This window comes from Diaphorina citri, unplaced genomic scaffold, assembly GCF_000475195.1.
Source record: "Diaphorina citri unplaced genomic scaffold, Diaci psyllid genome assembly version 1.1 scaffold158, whole genome shotgun sequence".
NCBI classification, from domain to species: domain Eukaryota; kingdom Metazoa; phylum Arthropoda; class Insecta; order Hemiptera; family Psyllidae; genus Diaphorina; species Diaphorina citri.
The window spans coordinates 110122-127165 of NW_007377595.1; the positions used below are offsets into that span (position 1 = coordinate 110122).

General features: G+C 40.7%; 1 protein-coding gene across 1 annotated transcript in view; it reads right to left on the reverse strand.

The window, feature by feature from the left end:
* Positions 1-17044, reverse strand: part of LOC103505229 (protein singed-like) — a 54030-nt gene that overhangs the window by 20273 nt on the left and 16713 nt on the right. The window contains exons 2-3 of the mRNA XM_026820584.1: positions 3462-3732; positions 2689-2976 (exon numbers count right to left, since the gene is read on the reverse strand). Of these exons, the coding sequence (XP_026676385.1) occupies positions 2689-2976; positions 3462-3644 (471 nt within the window). The 5' untranslated portion in view covers positions 3645-3732. The remainder of the gene's footprint in view (positions 1-2688; positions 2977-3461; positions 3733-17044) is intronic.

Here is a 17044-nt window from a genome sequence, read left to right on the forward strand (position 1 = left end):
GGGGTAGATATTTTTTAGGTTAGGATCCTAGACCCTTAGGCCAGCCACTCACTATAGACCTGACAGGTACACCTGATCAGGTCTATCTGATACCTAATGAGCACACACACTATCAGGTAGACCTGACAGGTACGGCTGAAAAGGTCCGTCCACCTCGCCTGTCAGGTCTACCTGATACCTTTGGAGAGATTATTTCAAGATTTCTAAACACGCTACTTTTGCGACCCGCATTATGCTGACTACCCAGGAAGAGCTACACCTAGGCTCCTAGAGAATGTCTTACGTACCCTATAAACCCAACAATATCTTTCTACAATCTTGTTACAAATGTTACAATAGTATTGGCACGTTTACACCCACAACAAGATAGCAACATAGTTAACATTCTATTAAACCATTTGTAGTGGCGAGAAGGTATCTAATTGTAGATACTTAGTACAGTACTATGCTGACCATTATAGTACATTCATCGATTTCTGGTACAAGTTCAGACACAGTAACATTTCAATAAGCTTGTCACCCCTCGGGCTTCTTATGGTCTTATCTAACCTGGAGAACAATGCAAGCTCTACAGGGTGTCTCTAAATTATTCCATTAAAACATGAAAGGTGGGGTGCGGATTAGTCAACAACAGGTGCCGTACCTCAAAAATTACGATGAATAATTTCAGTAATCTTAAACTTGCAAAATATTTGCTACAGAGAGGGTATCTATGAGATGGATTTAGCTAAGGACTTCTTAAGAAGTCACATAATCGACGGCCATCGATCGATGTCGACTGAAACCGTCCACATTGCCTTGACAACATAGATTCACCTCATTGTTCAATGGCCGTCGACTCGTCGACTATGTGTGGACACAGCTCAATCATTACCTACCTATGTCAGTTGAACACCATTATAGAACCATCCTGAATATTGAGATAGGTTGTGGTTACATCACGAAGCACAAGCATTTAGCATAATTACAATTCCATTGTAAACAGATAAATTCTACATTCTAGACTGAGCTGCCTTAATGCCCTCTTGGGTCCATGATGGTAGTTATTCAAATCTATGGTAGTGATCGCAGTAATTCAAATGGTAGTTAAGCCTCTGTCTCGACTAGGTTTTTCATAAAAGCATACATACTTTCATATAGTAATTCAAATTGTAGTTAAGCCTCTGTCTCGACTAGGTTGTTTCACAAAAGCATACTTTCATACACAAAAGGCCCACTCCGAGGCTTAGGTGTAGGGACAAACAGCCCTAAAGGATGGGTTGAGCTTCTACGAATCTTCATAAAAGCTTTCGACTGAGTCGGAAACATGCCTAATATTCTTGCTTCTTTGGAACAACCTGGTCAGGATGGAGACGGAAAGTATTGAGGAGGACGTATAGACGTATAAGGATAGTGAAAGGGGATATCGAAGCCACTGAAGACGTTGTCTGCGAAGGGTTAGGGGTTAGGGCAAATTCCTGACATTCCTGGAAGGGTTCGAAATGTCACCAGTCTCCATATGTGGGGGTGGGAGAGATGGAGATTAGGTGAGAAAATAATTTATGTTGTAATCCCCTTCTGGCGTTTTTTCTAATCTCCTGTTCCTTTCTAATCTCGGATCAGCTAGCCAGCTTTAGAATATTCTTCCTAGATGCTGCATTCAGAAATTCGCCCACATAGGTACCTATACACTATACATAATCGTATTATCTGCTAATTTCAAATTGAAATTTTGAGGTCAAGTGTATTGCAACTATTTGAAAACACATGCCTTGAGTCACACTGTTCGATAGCTATCTTGCCCTAGGAATCAATGTAATTCGAAGAACCTTAATAACCAAAAAACCAACCCTATTCCTTAGCCTTTCTACTTGTCCGCTTTAAAAGGCTGAGTCAAGATCATTGAATGAGTACCAGGAGGTGTGGGGATCCTTAATTTAAATGCTAAAGGTGTGTCCACACATAGTCGATGGCTCACGATCGATGTGGATCGACGGCCGATTGACCATGTTTCCACATACCTTAATAATAGAATAGAATATACCTTGTTTATCCTGCTCGAATGGGACTAAAAAGTCCCTTTACTCCAGCAGTCTAAAGGTATAGGCAAAGTTATAGCTGCTATAGGTATAGATTAACAAAGAACCTTAATAATAATATCTTGAAGGTCTTACCTGAGGTCTAGCAGCGAGATGGGCCAACCAATATTCCGGGTTGGCAGGCGCCCACATAGGTATACATAATCGTACTATCTGCAAATTTCAAATTGAAATTTTGAGGTCAAGTGTATTGCAACTATTTGAAAACTATTTGCCTTGAGTCACACTATTCGATAGCTATCTTGCCCTTGGAATCAATTTAATTCGAAGAACCTTAATAACCAAAACACCAACCCTATTCCTTAGCCTTTCTACTTGTCCGCTTTAAAAGGCTGAGTCAAGAACATTGAATGAGTACCAGGAGGTGTAGGGATCCTTAATTCAAATGCTGTCCACACATAGTCGATGGCTAACGATCGATGTGGATCGACGGCCGATTGACCATGTTTCCACATACCTTAATAATAGAATAGAATATGCCTTGTTTATCCTGCTCGAATGGGACTAAAAAGTCCCTTTACTCCAGCAGTCTAAAGGTATAGGCATAGTTATAGCTGCTATAGGTATAGTTTAACAAAGAACCTTAATAATAATATCTTGAAGGTCTTACCTGAGGTCTAGCAGCGAGATGGGCCAACCAATATTCCGGGTTGGCAGGAATCTTGGCTGTACAGATCAGCTTATCACTGGACGCGCCCAGGAAGTACCCTCGCGTCTTGTTCTTGAACGCCCACTTGCCTTCATCGGACACATGGATCTGGAACAGAGAGCCAGGCTCTTTCTCGTCTGCCTCACAAGTAACATTGCCAAAGCTGTCCACGGCCAGGTATTTGCCAAGATGGGAGCGTAGGTATACGCTCAGTGTGTCACCGCCGTTGGCTGGCTCCAGAATCCACACCTGAAACCGAAAAGAGGTGGTCGTTGGATGATCATAAAATTCATAAATTTATCGGATTCCCTTCTCCAATAGGTAGTTACACGTATATTATTTTTCTTTGATTTCATCTCGTTTTTGACTACTGTAATCTCATTAGTGGAAGAGTGGAACACCTTTGTTGGATGTCGAAGTTAAAGACATTATTTTTACGATGTTGAATACACCGATTCCTGACAGATCACTGAAGTTAAGAGGTGTTCTCAGCATTGCGAAGACAACTGAAGACCTGGTTAAACTCCAGCAAGGGAAGTTATGTCACGCTTTGCTTAGGCAATGTACAAGCATCCCATTATTCCCATTCTTAAAAAAAAAGATGAGTTGTTATTGATGTAGCTCCGATCTGCACAATCAATAAAATTGTCCCCAGAAGGCTAGCTACTCAGTGCATCCTGAATGCCAAGCCCAAAATGGGTTTATGGGTACAGAAGGTTAAACCAAATATTTACCTGTTTCTTTTTCAGTGAAGCTCCATTCGCGTTGATTTTGAATCCGAACGTCTCGGCCGTCAAATATTTGAACTGTGCATTGATGAGACCAATCGTCCAAACTCCCTTGGACGAAAACCCGACGCCATTTAGCTCGCCATTGCCGTTCTCGTGATGCCCGTTCGTGCCGTTCATTATGTTCATGATTAGAGGGAAAACGGACCGTTTAAGGAGGGGAGGGGGTTTATGGACGGCCTTGGTTGAGGGTGACGACGAAATGTAACGGCAAGGTCTGAAACAGAGGAGAAGAATTGGAATTATAATTTGTTTTACATAAATGTATAACGGCGGAATCTACTTTCCAACACACACATTCAATCCTTATTCTTTTATCATTTGTAGTTTTTCCTCTGCAACTACCTGAAAATGGCTACTTTCTCTGTGGCTATCTCTAGTAGCGCTGTCAAGCTTTCTTGACTTGGCGGAGCGGAGCGTTAATACAAGTCAGAGAAAGTGGAGGATAGTCCATTGTCTCTACATGAAAAGGCCCATCATGAACTAAACCTTCAAAAGCCAGAAAGGCCCAAAGGCTCATCATAACTTTCATTTCTAAAGGCTTCACTGTTCCCCGACCTTATTTCGTTCAGGTACAGAAGATACGTAAACATAATGTAGACACGAGTAGTTTGTCATTTGAGTTGAATTGGCATTTCGTTTTCTCAAATGTCAGTGGTTTCGTGTGTGAACTTTACATCCTTGAGAATCATGCAGTGAATTGCAGTGCATGTATTTGACGTTTTCAACCACTCAAACTGTCGACACAACACAAAAGGTCACAGACTTGCTCATTGTGGTAAGAAGAGTCAAAGGTGACAGAGATGAATGAAACCAAAGTCGATCTACTTGGTCGAATGCATTATTCAGATCTACGAATCCCAATGTTTACGTTAAACTCCGTGCATAAGCATGTATCTACCTACTTAAATTGGAGTGTTTATTCATGTCTGATATCTGTTTATACGTTCACATTGTCCACAGATTATACATGACGTCTTCTACTCTGACATGAGTTTTTAGCTAGTAGGTACTTATTACATTATGTTTAAATGGGGGACTTTTCGAACGAAATTCCTGTGTGCAGCGTCCAGTCTGTAGGACTATTGCACCCCAAGCTGGTAGGTATAGGTACTTACATACATATACAGAACGTTTGCATGTATAAATATTTTCAGAACATTTAGAAAAGTCTGTCAGTAAAGAAACGGTAGCCAGTCTAGTTAGCTTGGAAGGTAGCGCGTCTGCCTTGTAAGCGCTATGTCCTGTCCCGGGTGGGAATCGAACCCGCGAAACAGAACCTGATTAGGTCGAGAGTGCCGGGAGGCGCGGAAACGTCGAAAGTTCGAAGTGCGCCGCCCGGCCTATATTAACAATTTAACACGAATCTTGTGTGACTCTAGTTATGCACTGAGTCTAGCTGGGGGACTTTAAACAGGGAATAAACCAGCCTAGATTTCCCTTGCTAAAGAAATAGCAAAGGTTAAGTGCGAAGGGCATCCACTCGTAAAATTTGTAGCCAAAACCAAATGTCAATCCAAAGCAGTCACTCTATTTATGGCTGATTGAGAGCCTGACGAAAAACGCCGACCCCGTCTGTACACGAGAAAAGGTGAAGAAAAAGAAGAGTTATACCTACACTGAAAATGCAATCTCTCCCGAGCATTTGCACCTAAGTGTATTATGCATGAACATTGTACTTTATGTAGTCAGGTGTACTATGTTTTAACTATGACTATGTATATTAGCCAAAACCAAATGTCAGTCCAAAGCAGTCACTCTAGTAATGGCTGATTGAGAGCCTAACGAAGAACGCCGACCCCGTCTGTACACGGGAAAAGGTGAAGAAAAAGAGATACCTATACACTGAAAATGCGATCTCTCCCGAACTTTTTGCACCTAAATAAGTGTATTATGCATGAACATTGTACTTTATGTAGTCAGATGTACTATGTTTTAACTATGACTATGTATTGATTATGTATACTATGCATTATGTAAGGTGAGCGAACTTGAGGTTCGGAGAGATATGACGAAGATTTCCTGTGACCATGATGGTGAACACCTACAGTCCACGTGAACTGGGAAGTCCGATGGAAGCGCATGGAGGGGAACCGCAACTTCTCAACTGTAAGTCGGACAGTTCTAAAAGTTTCACTTGTTTATCGCTGCATTCAGAAACTAAAAAGTCCCTTTACTCCAGCAGTCTAAAGGTATACGCATAGTTATAGCCGCTATAGGTATAGATTAACAAAGAACCTTAATAATAATATTTTGAAGGTCTTACCTGAGGTCTAGCAGCGAGATGGGCCAACCAATATTCCGGGTTGGCAGGAATCTTGGCTGTACAGATGAGCTTATCACTGGACGCGCCCAGGAAGTACCCTCGGGTCTTGTTCTTGAACGCCCACTTGCCTTCGTCGGAAACATGGATCTGGAACAGGGAACCAGGCTCTTTCTCGTCTGCCTCACAAGTGACATTGCCGAAGCTGTCCACGGCCAGGTATTTGCCGAGATGGGAGCGTAGGTACACGGATAGTGTGTCACCGCCGTTGGCTGGCTCCAGAATCCACACCTGAAACCGAAGAGAGACGTGTTAGAAGATCCAAATGATCAGTCTAGTCAGTCGAAATTTCTCTCTCAAGTCACTGCCATTTTTAATATTCAATCCAGTAAGTTCCTCCAGTTTTTCTACCTTCTAATAAGACGGTTGTTAGATGATCATAAATTTATTGGGTTCTCCGCTAGTTATATTAGTTTTCTGTAGGCTTCCACCAATGGAACACCTTTGGTGGATTTCAGAGTTAAACAAATGATTTTTACGATGTTGAATACACCGATTCCTGACAGATTACTAAAGTAAGAAGGTGTTCTCAGCATTGTGAGGACAACTGAACTAACTGAATTGCTGGTTAAACTCCAGCAAGGGAAGTAATGCCACGCTTTGCCTAGGCAGTGTATACCACCCCATCCTGGAAAAAAAAGAGGAGTTGTTAATTAGGTTGCTCCTAGCTGCACTGCACAATAAAATGGTCCCCACGAGGCTAGCTACTCAGTGCATCCTGAATGCCAAGTCCAAAATTGGTCTATGGATAGTCCATTGGATACAGTAAGTTAAAATTGGTCCAAAGTAGGTTGAACCAAATATTTACCTGTTTCTTTTTCAGTGAAGCTCCATTCGCGTTGATTTTGAATCCGAACGTCTCGGCCGTCAAATATTTGAACTAAAGGAAGATTCAAGGAATAGGTACCTGTTCGTAGAATAAATACATAAGTCATACCATAAATACATACAGAGGATGTAAGTACATACATACGAGTACATAGCATAATTATAGGTAAGTACTCACACTACTGGTACAATAAATACATCGTCATGTGAGTAATGACCTAATGACTCAGTAGAGGATGTAAACAATTACTCAACTCGATCGCAGATTGGTTGAACCCGCACAAGTTCAAGACAATCTTTATCAGTGTTGGCGAATGACTCAATCGAATCAACAGCAGCAATGACCGGTTGGGTTAATAACTTTGTGTTCATAGAATCTTGAAAAAAAAGAGGACTTGTTAATTAGGTTGCTCCTAGCTGCACTGCACAATAATATTGTCCCCACGAGGCTAGCTACTCAGTGCATCCTGAATGCCAAGCCCAAAATCGGTCTATGGATAGTCCATTGGATACAGTAAGTTAAAATTGGCCCAAAGTAGGTTGAACCAAATATTTACCTGTTTCTTTTTCAGTGAAGCTCCATTCGCGTTTATTTTGAATCCGAACGTTTCGGCCGTCAGATATTTGAACTGTGCATTGATGAGACCAATCGTCCAAACTCCCTTGGACGAAAATCCGACGCCATTTAGCTCGCCATTGCCGTTCTCGTGATGCCCGTTCGTGCCGTTCATTATGTTCATGATTAGAGGGAAAACGGACCGTTTAACGAGGGGAGGGGGTTTATGGACGGCCTTGGTTGAGGGTGACGACGGAGTTTGGTAACGGCAAGGTCTGAAACAGAGGAGAAGAGTTGGAATTATAATTTGTTTTGCATAAATGTATAACGGCGGAATCTACTTTCCAACACACACATTCAATCCTTTTTCTTTCATCATTTGTAGTTTTTCCTCTGCAACTACCTGAAAATGGCTACTTTCTCTGTGGCTATCTCTAGTAGCGCTGTCAAGGTTTCTTGACTTGGCGGAGCGGAGCGTCAATACAAGTCAGAGAAAGCAGAGGATAGCCATTGTCTCTACATAAAAAGACCCATCATGAACTAAACCTTCAAAAGCCAGAAAGGCCCAAAGGCTCATCATAACTTTCATTTCTAAAGGCTTCACTGTTCCCCGACCTTATTTCGTTCAGGTACAGAAGATACGTAAACATAATGTAGACACGAGTAGTTTGTCATTTGAGTTGAATTGGCATTTCGTTTTCTCAAATGTCAGTGGTTTCGTGTGTGAACTTTACATCCTTGAGAATCATGCAGTGAATTGCAGTGCATGTATTTGACGTTTTCAACCACTCAAACTGTCGACACAACACAAAAGGTTACATACTTACTTGCTCATTGTGGTAAGAAGAGTCAAAGGTGACAGAGATGAATGAAACCAAAGTCGATCTACTTGGTCGAATGCATTATTCAGATCCTGTGACCTTTTGTGTTGTGTCGACAGTTTGAGTGGTTGAAAACGTCAAATACATGCACTGCAATTCACTGCATGATTCTCAAGGATGTAAAGCCTCTGTCTCTCTCTCTGGCTCATTATTATTATTACCTCGTCATTATTCTTTCTACTTTTATTCTTCACAAAGGTTCTGAACTTAAAACACTGGCTGGGCACATAATTATTTCTCTTTCCTTTGTAAAGGTCTACATTTAACACTTGAATAGTTTCCATACATTTTAGTCTTTCCCTCTCTTTCTCTCTCTCTCTCTCTCTTTTTCTCTTTCTCTCTCTCTCTCTTTCTTTCTCTCTCTCTCTCTCTTTCTCTTTCTCTCTCTCTCTTTTTCTCTCTCTCTTTCTCTTTCTCTCTCTCTCTCTTAGTCTTCTTTAGGTACCTCTTTTTACAATTTTTTAGCTTTGTGCATTTAGGAGTATTCTTTTCTTTCTCCTTCCCTTTCTCCTCTCTCTCTCTCCCTCCATTTCTCTTCTTTAGGTAGGTACCTCTTTTTACAATTTTTTAGCTTTGTGCATTTAGGAGTATTATTTTCTTTCTCCTTTCCTTTCTTCTCTCTCTCTCCCTCCATTTCTCCTTCCCCTCTCTCTCCCTTTCCTCTCTCCTTTACCCCCTTTTCTTTTCACCCAACACACCTATACATTTTCACTAAAGACTGTTGGGGAGAGGTTAACATCTCCCCTAAAAATTAAATGGTGGAGATGCTAAAACTCCTTTTTCTTGAGGCCCCCACCCAGGGGGGTTTGACAGTTAAATCACTCAACTTCCAGGATTTTTCAAAGTGGGTAACTACCTTAGAAACCTCATTCATGTAGAATATGCCACTTCTCTACCAAGCTCTAGGGGAGATAAACATCTCCACTAAAGACTAAATGGAGTAGGTAAATGGTGGAGATGTCAAAACTCCCTTTTCTTGAGCCTTTTTTTACAATCAAATCACTCAACTACCAAGCTTCCCGGTTGAGGAAGTACCGTAGAAAGCTCATTCATCTGAAAAACTCTACTTTTCTCTACCTCTAACTCTGTCACAAAACTCGTTGTCTTAAAGGCAATATCCCGGTAGGAGAAGTACCGTAGAAAGCTCATTCATCTGAAAAACTCTACTTTTCTCTACCTCTAACTCTGTCACAAAACTCGTTGTCTTAAAGGCAATGGCCTGGAAGAGGTGAAACGGGTAAGAGATTGTTTGTTTATTGAGATATTAGATATTTATGATCATTATAAATTGAATATTTTTCCTAAATTCTTTCTTTCTCTCTCACTCACTCTCACTCACTCACTCACTCTCTCTCTCTTTCTCTCTCTCTCTTTCTCTCTCTCTCTTTCTTTCTTTCTCCCTCTCCCTCTCTCTCTCTCCCTCTCTCTCCCTCTCTCTCCCTCCTTGAATAGTCTCTTGGAGTTTAGCGAGCATTTTCGGTACTACTGATTTCTGATGAATCTGGGAATAGTTGAAATCTTGTCACAAGAACTTTTGGGGAGACGGTCTCCCATGTCCATGTCCCATCTTACTAATTCACTACTGTGATGCACCTGTGTTGCTAGGAGCTGTTCTAACATTTGTTGTCTCTCCTTAAACCAGCCACTCACTATCAGGTCGACCTGACGACAGGTCTAGCTGATAGTGTGTGTGCTCATCAGGTAGACCTGATAGACGGACCTGATCAGTTGTACCTGTCGGGTCTACCTGTTAGATTTGTTATCTCTCCTTAGAGATTCTCTGTTTGGAGAGTGCTTTCCTACTGGATTCTGGATTTCTGATGAACCTGTGATTGGTTGAAAAGTTGACAGAAGAACGTTTGGGAGACGGTCACTGTGAGACACTTTTAAGTTTTTGGAGCAAGTAGTTTTTCGGTTTTATGAGCCTTTGTAATCTTTGTAGGCAGGTGCGACCAAGAAGAAAAATGCTTTGGATCTTGGAAGAACAGCTAAGCATTCGTCCTGAAAATCAGGAAGTTCGTCACTCAAGGATTAGAGGAACAGTTAGGTCTTACTGTTTTTCTTTAAAAATGTTATATGTAATTTATAAGACCTTGTTTAGACTCCCAGAGTAAAGGGCCTTTTTACACCTATGCTGGCAGTATAAACAAGATAAATTCTATTGTACTTTCCTTGTCCATGAGACAGACAACCATCTCACGGTGCTGACAGGATTGGGGGGTTTAAAGGTTAGGAACTTCAACAAGGAACATTTTATTGCTTAGTGCAGTTCCAATCAGAGAACAATGGTTCTCTTTAACACGTCTTCCTGTCCACCCACACCTCAACGATTTGCAGAACTCTTCAGCAAAAACGATTAGCATTCTTTGAACGTGGACTGACGATTTACTACCTTCAGGTACGAATACATCACACGAAGAATACAGAATACCTTACTAAACTAGTGAATTGAATGCCTAAAAGTAGAATGAATAGAGCTAGTCAGCTAGATTTATGAGCAAATTGTTTTCGTATTCTACATGCCAAGACAGGCAGACCGTCATACCTGTGTGTGCTTCAAAATTTTAGCAGTACCGAATTCCTAATGCCCCAGTTTTTCAAGGAATAAAGAATAGAACACCATAGACCGACTATACCTGTGAATGATTCAATTTTAGCAGACATATTATGTACCAATCCGAATTTCAGGCGGTATACCAAATTTCTAAAAAAATTCAAAACCCAGTTTCGGTCTAATTTAGAGTGTTAACATAGTACCTAAAAACATTCCAGCAGTGCGGCCGAGTTTTAACACTTCTAACTGCTTATTAGGTTTACCAAAATTTGGCACTACCAAAAAAACACCAAACTCATCTCTGCCGAGGATATTAATGTCAGACTTGGTATGCGGATTATGATTGTGGTATGCGGTTACAACCGAACCACTTTTACAACCGTATACTTGGATCTCACCTACTTCTGAACGGTTTGGAGCATCTTCTAGTCTTAGTTTTAGCATCTATAGAACGCGTGGTATTAGGAACATCTAATGTACTTAAGGCTACAATGACCCGAAGATACATTGAAGAGTTCCTTATTCGTTTGGACCAAAACTTCTTGATTCAGTAAAAACTGATCCGTTCATGAGCCAATAGCTACCTACCTAGATTTGGTTAACGTATGATATAGCGGAAACTGGTGGCCTGCTGAATAGGTGAGCCAAGTGATGGAATCAAGTTATTTATAATTGTTTCAGCAAAGCTTTTACAAAAGTCCATCTCAAAAAGAAACTACTACAAACTTGTGTCCAATGGTCTATCTCTGACAACTGAGGATCAGAATAGTTTCAACTTTTCAAGTGATGGAATAGGAATTGTCTAGAAAAATAAATTTCTAGAAATAATTAGAATACCTACCGTTGAAGATGAAACCCCCTTTCTACGAAAGCTATTAAAAATTTTTTGTCACTTATATTGCCCATTATATAGGTGCATATGGAGTAAAGTTTCTTCTACATCTCAAGTCATAACTTCATTTATATTCAGAGTATCCTGGATCATAACTATCATAACTCATAACTCATCGGAAACAACTATTTTTTATAGCTTTCAAAGAACTCTTAGTTTACCATACTCATTACTCAATGCTCATATGACAAACAGTTATGTATATCTCTAGCTAGATTCTCCAGTTTATACATCCTCACTTCTTATTATTCCAAATAAGTTGTTGGTGGGTCTACTTGGTTTCATATTTGTATATTGAACTTGATTAATTTCTCTATCAAGTTATTCAAGTTCAAAGTTCATGATCCAAGTGCTTAATATATCAACCAAGAGCTGAGTTTCAAGTTTTATTCGTCTGTTCTTATTTGTTGCTTGTCTTTTCCTTGAGTGCTTTGTTCTTCTTTTTCTGATGATTTTAGCACATCCACTAAAACCGCTAGTGAAATTTGTAGGCAAAACCAAATGTCAGCCCAAAGCAATCACCCTAGTTAGGGCTCTTTGAGAGGCTGACGAAAAACGCCGACCCCGTCTGTATACGGGAAAAAGCGAAGCAGAAGAATGTAAGTCTCTATTTCTTCAGTCAAATTTTGTTATTTAAAATTATTGATCTGTGCATAGCGTTGACCATTCCTACTTAATTTCTTTACAACCTCTTCCAGTATATTACAACTTGTCACAACTTCTTTCGGTCCATTACAACTTCCATTCTGTTACAACTTGGAATTTTATTTCTTCGACAAGCTTTGATCTATCGCCAATTCACCAGCACTGAAAGGAAACCAATGTTCACGGATAATATTTCATGATAATCATGACAGACGTGACGCATTGGTTAAGGGTGATGTCTACGTGTTTTCACACATAAGGCTTCAATGTCTCCTTTGAAGAGTTTGAAGTCTCGATTCCTAGAGCCCACGGTACCTAAACGGTAGGTACACAGTGTGTAAACAGTACACTGTTTGTATACTACACACACTACGAATTTCCCCCAACCTGGTTTTTCGACAGGCCGTTTTGTGTGTACGCCATATTTCTGGAAATTTCAGGTTCAAACGAGTGATTGTGATATTCGCTCAAATATTGCGGACACAAGCAAAGATCTGTCGAAAGACCAGGAAACATGACATGTTGTACCTCTGCTTTAGTGTTGGCCCTTCAAATTCTAGAATAATTCATCTAAGAAAAAACAAAGACTCGTTCAAACACCCTGTATTACTAAGATTACAAGATGTCTCCTACATCTGCATAAGATGTCTTCAGACAGGACTTCCGTTCCATCCTGTATTCCTGAGATGCACATCTTTCAGACTCGGGGGTACCCCACTGAGATTTCAGTTCGAGGGGAAGACAGCCACTCGCGGTGGAGATAAAAATAGATACACCGAAACAGTGGCGTAGCCTTCATATAGGGAGGGAAACAACTCAACTAGAAACTAGAGTAAATGGTACTCACCATACGATTTTGTCGGCGCTGAACGGCGCGGCGGTACAGTGCAAAATGCCTGTAGAAGTTAAGCCCTGAATTGTGTAAATTGTGTTTGACTCCCATTATTTCGGTATGCTCTAAGTTCTAAGAGAATGCTGGTAGGACACTTCTATTTCACCTCAATGAAGTTGTATACCTCGCATTGTAACGCCGTCACTTGGTTTTGCAGTAAGTCGCTATGATGTGCTAGCAGTAACGGTGCTCTTCATCGAATAACTATACTGAATAGGTCCTACCACAGTACCAGATAGAACTCAGTAGACCGAGTACCTCTTGGTTCTAACAATTTATGAATAGGTGGTGGAACAATATAGGTTTGAATGAGTTGTGTCTAGTGGATTGCAAATCTGGTGACTTGGTAATAAGCGATAAGAAATAGTGTTCATTTATACTGAATAGGACTAAAGAGTATCTTTGCCAGGGAGGATCACAGGATAAGGTAGAGCGCCTATGTACCTCCAGAAATTTTCTATGATCAAAGCGAAAATTTGACCCTGTAGGTGTTAACGAAGACCGATTACTTGGTATGGAAGAGAAAATGGCCACATTAAGTATTACGTCACACTGCCATATCGTGTGATCCTACCTTGACCATTTTTACCCCTTATCGAAAATAAAAGGTAGGTAGGTCATTTAGTGATTACGTCACACTGCCATATCGTGTGATCCTACCTTGACCATTTTTACCCCTTATCGAAAATAAAAGGTAGGTAGGTCATTTAGTGATTATCCTAAGTGGATTCGAAGACCACCAGCAGACCGGCATACTGTATTATAAGGGTGTACCTACAGTAAAGTTAGGTATAGCTTTTAGCGGCGAGTCCCCTTATGGAAATCTCACTACCTACACACCACTGCATCAAGACAAACATTGGAAGAAGTCCCTGTGACTCAGACACATCGGTACCTTATCGCGATATGAGCCTTTTGACATATGGGTCCCTTTTCTGTCCCCATGACACAAAGATCCCTCGTTATGATATTGGGAATCTAAATGACACGTACCCAGTACCTGTTTTGGTACAAGTGTCTGGAATGGGTAAAAAAAAAATGGTTCAGCAAATTCCTGACAAATTGTTTCTTCTTTTTAGTCTGCCGAAATCAGTAATTCAGTACTAACTTGATTGTGGCTTATCGTGACTTGGCTTCGCCATAGTTGGTTAAAGACTTCGGGAATTTCTGCAGAAATTTTGCCTGATTGCCAGGAAGATTTCCAGTAATATCTCGGTACTTACCTAACCTATTAGGTACCTATAAGCTTGAAAAGTAAATCCAGTTTTGAATAAAATCCAGTTATGGCTTTAGAAACTTGATGAAGGATAAGGTAGGTCAAAACTTGGGCCTGTTCCCTGTTCACTCGTGCTGAAAAAAATTCTCCTGAAATTCCTGAAAGATAAGAAAAGCGGACAAAATGTTTGTCAAAATTTTGAACATGTCAAATCAGTCATGTCCGAAAAAGAACAGTTGTTAGACGAAAATAAGTTAATGAGTCCGTTAGTCTCCAACTCTCCATACGGCATACTAAGGATGTAGCAGAATATTAAAGCGCATCTACAAACTCGGCAAGACAATTTGTGTCTCCACAAGGATTCGAACCCAGCTCCCCCGATTGAAATTTCAGTCTTCTTGATCCTTACTTACTTTCCATGTCCTTCTCTTTCAGCTTCCTCAAGCCTTGAATTTCCAGTAGTCCGCGACTTCCGTGACTTAAAGGGCGCGGTCATTTGCAGTTGGTAGTTCATTTTGGGTGCATCCTACTTAGCCATCTTTAAAACAATCCCCTCCTAACGGCAAAATAGAAAATACTCGATCTTAATGTCTAAAATCCATCTCATATAGGTACGAGTAGCTGGATTAACATCTCACACTATATCTTCAGTCACACCTCATATTTACTCGAGTCATTAGACCGTCTGATGTCTGTCAATAGTGTCAGAGGAACTCCCTCCCAGGCTAAAAATCAGATAGTTTTGTGAGTTTAAGACGTGTGATAGGGACCCATGTCATCATACTTCAGGGACCCAAAAATATCTATTATTTGGGCCGCAATTCGTATCATCATCTCTTCTGAGATGTCTGGGTATACCGAGTCTGGGTTCTGAGATGTCTGGGCTGGAGTCTGGGTATGGTTACACTGGGTAGGTGTCATTTAGATTCCCAATATCATAACGAATAGACTAAAAATCAGTTTTTGTGAGTTTAAGACGTGTGATAGGGACCCATGTCATCATACTTCAGCGACCCAAAAATATCTATTATTTGGGCCCCAATTCTTCTGAGATGTCTGGGTACACCGAGTCTGGGTTCTGAGATGTCTGGGCTGGAGTCTGGGTATGGTTACACTGGGTACGTGTCATTTAGATTCCCAATATCATAACGAGGGATCTTTGTGTCATGGGGACAGAAAAGGGACCCATATGTCAAAAGGCCCATATCGCGATAAGGTACCCATGTGTCTGAGTCATAGGGACTTCTTCCAATGTTTTGTTTGTCTTGATGCAGTGGTGTGTAGTGAGATTTTCATAAGGGGACCCGCCGCTAAAAGCTATACCTAACTTTACTGTAGGTACACCCTTATAATACAGTATGCCGGTCTGCTGGTGGTCTTCGAATCCACTTAGCACTACACCACCGAGGCAGGTTAGGGGGTAAGAAACCCGTAAAGGGGAAAGGGAAATGATACTTTCCCTCCTTATATGAAGGCTACGCCACTGTTTCGGTGTATCTATTTTTATCTCCACCGCGAGTGGCTGTCTTCCCCTCGAACTGAAATCTCAGTGGTTTGAAGAGGGACTCATTTGAAACTCAGAAGGCTGAAGGACTATGCGTCCTTTCTAATTTCCTCAAGTCGGTAGCACCACGGAAATTTCACTTGTATAGGTATCAAGTAAGTCAATAGGTATAATTTATCTTCTCCAATTTATGCTCTGATAACTTTAATTAGACCGGTGTATGTAGGCTCTCATAATTTCAAACAATTTCTTCCACAGGTGATTCTCTCCTGAAGACCAGGTAGTGGTTACTTATTAACCACTTTTTATAAAATGCCATCCGAGTGACCAAGTCATTAAAGTCTTTACCTTTTTAATATTCCCCGCACAGGCTTTTGATCAACTATTGAATGATGGGTATTCCGCAATTATTGATTCCTTTTTCTACTCCACAATTATTTCTTCCTTTTTTCCACCAGTGTTTGATATCTACTTGCTGATTTGATATCCACGGGCGGTTGAACATTAGCTGAACGCTCTAGATTCGTCATTTGCTAGGAGTCCGAACCAATTAATTCGAAATCCTTGCGATAGGGAAGCGAGCTTTAATTAAGTTCTAGATCTGGTTTACTGTAGCTAGTCTGCCAGCTACTTGTTTTCTTTCCGATCGAAACTTGATTTTCAGTCAATTATTCTACTTTGTCAAGACAGGATGTCGTGTATCCAGGTATCGGGTAGCCGATCAAACTTTGTATATTTATAAATAAAATAGCTATTTCATCTAACGTCTTTCAAGAGGGCAACCTACTCATGATGCTCGAATAGGTTTACCAAAGTATAGGTTTATGTGGCTGCAAGAAACATCTGGACTCTGGACACATGGGACATAAAATTCCAAAAGAGATGTCCACATATTAGGGTCACACCGACCGGCCCAAGAAAATGGACACCAAAAAGCATTAAATTCACAGGATTGAAGAAAATAAACACAGTAATAACGGCTTTTAAATTCTTTGATTGCATCATTGCGAATCAAAGTGGTCTCACGTGTTAAAGTGCTATCTGCCTCGGTGGTGTATTGGTTAAGGCGCTCGCCTGATAAGCAGGAGGGCATAGGTTCAATCCCAGCATTCCCAACCGAGGTATGGAATTTTATCCTCAATATAATTTATGAATTCGACCATAATAATAGTAGTAGCCTACTGCTGGAGTAAAGGGACTTTTCAGTAATATGTGAGTAGTATAAATAAGTAGGTACC